Source organism: Engystomops pustulosus, chromosome 9 (assembly GCF_040894005.1).
Source record: "Engystomops pustulosus chromosome 9, aEngPut4.maternal, whole genome shotgun sequence".
Lineage (NCBI taxonomy): Eukaryota > Metazoa > Chordata > Amphibia > Anura > Leptodactylidae > Engystomops > Engystomops pustulosus.
The window spans coordinates 109,640,679-109,646,678 of NC_092419.1; the positions used below are offsets into that span (position 1 = coordinate 109,640,679).

Below are 6,000 nucleotides of genomic sequence, written 5' to 3' on the forward strand. Positions count from 1 at the left end.
TTCTGCCTTTTATTCTATGACAGGAGCCTAAATTCCACAGAAGGAGCCGATGCGGAGGAGCCGGAGGAGGAAGAAAGTGAGGAGACGGATGAGCTTTCTCTGGTGGATCACAACGAGATTATGTCCCGACTCACACTAAAGCAAGAGGTAGATATGATGCCATGACCGCATAGGGGGCGCTAGTGTTATATACATTGATTTAGCTGCATATTGTCCTTTGTTTCTGTAGGGGGACGATGGTCCTGATGTGAGGGGCGGCTCTGGAGACATCCTGCTTGTCCACGCCACCGAGACAGACCGCAAAGGTGATCAGACAGTATAGAGATTATCAAAGAGACTCGAGACTGCAATATACAATGTGTAACCCTAAAAAATTCACAGATAGTAATCTATGTATACAGCAGAAGATTGAGTGCAGCTCTGGAGTATAATACAGGATGTAACTCAGGGTCAGTACAGGATAAGTAATGTCATGTATGTACACAGTGACTGCACCAGCAGCAGAATAGTGAGTGCAGCTCTGGAGTATAATACAGGATGTAACTCAGGATCAGTACAGGATAAGTAATGTCATGTATGTACACAGTGACTGCACCAGCAGCAGAATAGTGAGTGCAGCTCTGGGGTATAATACAGGATGTAACTCAGGATCAGTACAGGATAAGTAATGTCATGTATGTACACAGTGACTGCACCAGCAGCCGAATAGTGAGTGCAGCTCTGGGGTATAATACAGGATGTAACTCAGGATCAGTACAGGATAAGTAATGTCATGTATGTACACAGTGACTGCACCAGCATCAGAATAGTGAGTGCAGCTCTGTGGTATTATACAGGATGTAACTCAGGATCAGTACAGGATAAGTAATGTCATGTATGTACACAGTGACTGCACCAGCAGCAGTATAGTGAGTGCAGCACTGGAGTATAATACAGGATGTAACTCAGGATCAGTACAGGATAAGTAATGTCATGTATGTACACAGTGACTGCACCAGCAGCAGAATAGTGAGTGCAGGTCTGCAGTATAATACAGGATGTAACTCAGGATCAGTACAGGATAAGTAATGTCATGTATGTACATAGTGACTGCACCAGCAGCAGAATAGTGAGTGCAGTTCTGGGGTATAATACAGGATGTAACTCAGGATCAGTACAGGATAAGTAATGTCATGTATGTACACAGTGACTGCACCAGCAGCAGTATAGTGAGTGCAGCACTGGAGTATAATACAGGATGTAACTCAGGATCAGTACAGGATAAGTAATGTCATGTATGTACACAGTGACTGCACCAGCAGCAGAATAGTGAGTGCAGCTCTGGGGTATAATACAGGATGTAACTTAGGATCAGTACAGGATAAGTAATGTCATGTATGTACACAGTGACTGCACCAGCAGCAGAATAGTGAGTGCAGCTCTGGAGTATAATACAGGATGTAGCCCAGGATCAGTACAGGATAAGTAATGTCATGTATGTACACAGTGACTGCACCAGCAGCAGAATAGTGAGTGCAGCTCTGGGGTATAATACAGGATGTAACTCAGGATCAGTACAGGATAAGTAATGTCATGTATGTACACAGTGACTGCACCAGCAGCAGAATAGTGAGTGCAGCTCTGGAGTATAATACAGGATGTAACTCAGGATCAGTACAGGATAAGTAATGTCATGTATGTACATAGTGACTGCACCAGCAGCAGAATAGTGAGTGCAGTTCTGGGGTATAATACAGGATGTAACTCAGGATCAGTACAGGATAAGTAATGTCATGTATGTACATAGTGACTGCACCAGCAGCAGAATAGTGAGTGCAGCTCTGGAGTATAATACAGGATGTAACTCAGGATCAGTACAGGATAAGTAATGTCATGTATGTACACAGTGACTGCACCAGCAGCAGAATAGTGAGTGCAGCTCTGGGGTATAATACAGGATGTAACTCAGGATCAGTACAGGATAAGTAATGTCATGTATGTACACAGTGACTGCACCAGCAGCAGAATAGTGAGTGCAGCTCTGGAGTATAATACAGGATGTAACTCAGGATCAGTACAGGATAAGTAATGTCATGTATGTACACAGTGACTGCACCAGCAGCAGAATAGTGAGTGCAGCTCTGGGGTATAATACAGGATGTAACTCAGGATCAGTACAGGATAAGTAATGTCATGTATGTACACAGTGACTGCACCAGCAGCAGAATAGTGAGTGCAGCTCTGGGGTATAATACAGGATGTAACTCAGGATCAGTACAGGATAAGTAATGTCATGTATGTACACAGTGACTGCACCAGCAGCAGAATAGTGAGTGCAGCTCCGGAGTATAATACAGGATGTAACTCAGGATCAGTACAGGATGAGTAATGTCATGTATGTACACAGTGACTGCACCAGCAGCAGAATAGTGAGTGCAGCTCTGGGGTATAATACAGGATGTAACTCAGGATCAGTACAGGATGAGTAATGTCATGTATGTACACAGTGACTGCACCAGCAGCAGAATAGTGAGTGCAGCTCTGGGGTATAATACAGGATGTAACTCAGGATCAGTACAGGATAAGTAATGTCATGTATGTACACAGTGACTGCACCAGCAGCAGAATAGTGAGTGCAGCTCTGGGGTATAATACAGGATGTAACTCAGGATCAGTACAGGATAAGTAATGTCATGTATGTACACAGTGACTGCACCAGCAGCAGAATAGTGAGTGCAGGTCTGCAGTATAATACAGGATGTAACTCAGGATCAGTACAGGATAAGTAATGTCATGTATGTACACAGTGACTGCACCAGCAGCAGAATAGTGAGTGCAGCTCTGGTGTATAATACAGGATGTAACTCAGGATCAGTACAGGATAAGTAATGTCATGTATGTACACAGTGACTGCACCAGCAGCAGAATAGTGAGTACAGCTCTGGAGTACAATACAGGATAAGTGATTGCACCTTATTTGATTGTGGATTTTCCCGCTCTCCCCTCAGATTTGGTTCTGTACTGCGAGGCCTTTCTGACCACGTACCGGACATTCATCTCACCTGAGGAGCTGATTCAGAAGCTTCAGTACAGATATCCTTTTACCTGTGTTCATGGATACTATAAATTATTATAAGTCATCAGTCGTGGTGGTCACAATGACATAATGCACAGTAGCACTGCAGCTCGTGGAGACTACTACTCCTAACATCCCAGAGTTCTCTTGGTCACATCCATGTTATTTCTTTAACCCTTGTCTTACATATGAGCGGTTCTGTCACTTCCAGGACACGTTCAAGCAGCGAGTCAGTAAAAACACCTTCTTTGTGCTGGTGAGAGTGGTGGACGAGCTGTGGTAAGTGCTGTGCTGGTATCTGCCTATGAGTATAATGCACACAGTGAGACGCGCCATGGGGACGTTATGCGCCCCCGTTCCCGGATGTACGTGGCTTCTCTGTGGCTGTGCTCTCCCCCCGCTCCTCCTCTCACAATTTGTTTCAGAAAGTGAAATGGTTTTTCGTGATCGATGACTTGACCCCCTGTCACCCGGATTTCTCCCTCCAGCCTGGTGGAGCTCACAGACGAGATCCTGAAGCTGCTGATGGAGCTGGTGTTCCGGCTGGTGTGTAAGGGGGAGCTGAGCCTGGCGCGGGTGCTGCGCAAGAACATCCTGGAGAAAGTGGACAATAAGAGGATGCAGAGACATAGTAACTCTGCCCTGAGGCCGCTCGCTGCCCGGGGGGTGGCTGCCAGGTACAGGGGGGTCTCCTTACCAGAATCTGGTAGAGATGATTGGGGTCCTGATAAAGGTAACATAATCTGCTGCTCTTCTCACTCCAGGCCGGGGACGCTGCACGACTTCCACAGTCATGAGATTGCCGAGCAGCTGACTCTTCTGGACGCTGAACTCTTCTACAAAATCGAGGTAAGGTTAGAGGTCGCGCCGGCAGCCTGGTCACCCCCCCCCCCCCCCCCCCTCGGCTCTCTGCCAGCTTGTAACCCACCTCCCCTCTTATCACAGATCCCCGAGGTCCTTTTGTGGGCAAAAGAACAAAATGAGGAGAAGAGTCCAAACCTGACCCAGTTCACCGAGCATTTCAACAACATGTCCTATTGGTAAGCGATGTGGGCGGTAACGTGGAGGGGGGAGCGCAGCGCAGGCGCATGGACGGAGCGGTGACTGTCTCTTGTGCCCCAGGGTGCGCTCCATCATCATGCTGCAGGAGAAGGCGCAGGACCGAGAGAGGCTGCTGCTAAAATTCATCAAAATTATGAAAGTGAGTAACGGGAAAATGGAGATAGGTCAGCGGTGCGTGACCCTCGGCCAGTCTCAGTGCTCCCTTCCTGTGTCCATTCTCTGCTGTGAGGGGTGTCGTTGGGGTTTTCTTCCTCTTTGCAGTAGATCTATATTTTGTCTCTCTTACTGCATAGCATCTAAGAAAACTCAATAACTTCAACTCATACCTGGCCATCCTGTCGGCGCTGGACTCAGCACCCATCCGGCGACTGGAGTGGCAGAAGCAGACGTCAGAGGTGAGGCCCGGCCCCTACTCCTCTGCTCCCTGCAGTGTCTTATGGTTTAGCCTGTACTAATCCTGTATCCTGTCCTGCAGGGCCTTGCTGAATACTGCACTTTGATTGACAGCTCCTCGTCCTTCCGAGCGTACCGAGCTGCTCTGTCTGAGGTGGAGCCCCCCTGTATACCTTACCTGTAAGTGTCCTAGGGCAGCGTGCACACACAGCGGCCCAGCTCTGGATCTATAGACATGTTGTATCTTTTGCTTGCAGGGGTCTGATCTTGCAGGACCTGACATTCGTGCACTTGGGAAATCCAGATCACATTGATGGGAAAGTCAACTTCTCCAAGCGATGGCAGCAGTTCAACATCCTGGACAGCATGCGGCGCTTCCAGCAGGTGTAAGTGTGGAGTAACTCACATCCATGTATCTCCATGTTCATGAAGCTTGGATACTACAGATGACGCGTGTCCTCTGAGCTGTGGTTGTGACCTTGTGTTGTGTGACCTTTCACCCCCGCAGTCATTACGAGATCCGCCGGAACGATGACATCATCTCCTTCTTCAATGACTTCAGCGATCACCTGGCGGAGGAGGCGCTGTGGGAGCTCTCCCTAAAGATCAAACCTCGCAACATCACCAGGCGGAAGACAGAAAGAGATGAGAAAACCTAAAGTAAGGAGCGCGGGCCACGCGGCCCGAGGACACGGACTATAGGGGATCTCCAACTGGAGACCAGGGGGAGGGGGGTCATGTTATGGATACAGATTATCACCTCCCAACCTGCTATGTGACCCCCCACCCCGCCTCATCCCTACACATCCACCAAGGGGACACTGGAGTGTGACCTGTGACCTGGAGGACACGGCCGCCTGGATGACGAATCTCCCCCACGTGGGGTCCAAAGTTCTGGTTCTTATTTTTCGCTATTGCCGGTTTATTTTGGGGGTGATTTCCCCTTCACCCCAGCAGAGGGCAGCGGTGAGCCGCTCCTGTAAATATCAGTGTTCTGTTTTCAGGGGGGGGTTGTTGCAATGTGATATGTATTAATATTATTATTATTATATTTTTTTTATGCTGTTGCATGACATGTATACAGAGACTGAGCGTGCAATGTACATAGAGGAGACCGGGAACTACCCAGGGGCCCCGGAGCCGCCCCACATGGGGGCAAATAAATGTTTTAAATGTCTTTATTCTTCACTGCTTCTCGACAGCGGAATCTCCCGGGGCCTCCAGATTCTGATCAAATTTCCTGCAATTCATTAATTTAAATAAACAGAAATACATTTCTTTCTTATGGAGGTTACTCTGGTCTCGGGGGGGGGGGGGGGGGGGGGGGCAGTAAATGGATTTTGTGCTGGCACCATCTGGATATGATGATAAGAATATGAGAATATGGGGGATGACATGGGGGACAAGTGTTTGGCAGCAGCTGTTCCCCCTCCCACTTCCGCCCCCCCATTGTTCCCCCTCCCACTTCCATCCTGACCCCGCCCCCCATT

General features: G+C 48.3%; 1 protein-coding gene across 7 annotated transcripts in view; it reads left to right on the forward strand.

The window, feature by feature from the left end:
• Nucleotides 1-5,788, forward strand: part of RAPGEF1 (Rap guanine nucleotide exchange factor 1) — a 36,804-nt gene extending 31,016 nt beyond the window's left edge. For all 7 annotated transcript variants that reach the window (XM_072125581.1, XM_072125582.1, XM_072125583.1 and 4 more), the window contains 12 exons: nt 24-147; nt 230-305; nt 2,988-3,072; nt 3,242-3,334; nt 3,544-3,732; nt 3,820-3,904; nt 4,001-4,095; nt 4,178-4,256; nt 4,411-4,512; nt 4,593-4,690; nt 4,768-4,896; nt 5,019-5,788. In XM_072125581.1, coding sequence (XP_071981682.1) covers nt 24-147; nt 230-305; nt 2,988-3,072; nt 3,242-3,334; nt 3,544-3,732; nt 3,820-3,904; nt 4,001-4,095; nt 4,178-4,256; nt 4,411-4,512; nt 4,593-4,690; nt 4,768-4,896; nt 5,019-5,169 — 1,306 coding nt within the window. In that variant the 3' untranslated portion in view covers nt 5,170-5,788. The remainder of the gene's footprint in view (nt 1-23; nt 148-229; nt 306-2,987; nt 3,073-3,241; nt 3,335-3,543; nt 3,733-3,819; nt 3,905-4,000; nt 4,096-4,177; nt 4,257-4,410; nt 4,513-4,592; nt 4,691-4,767; nt 4,897-5,018) is intronic.
• Nucleotides 5,789-6,000: the final 212 nt, after the last annotated feature.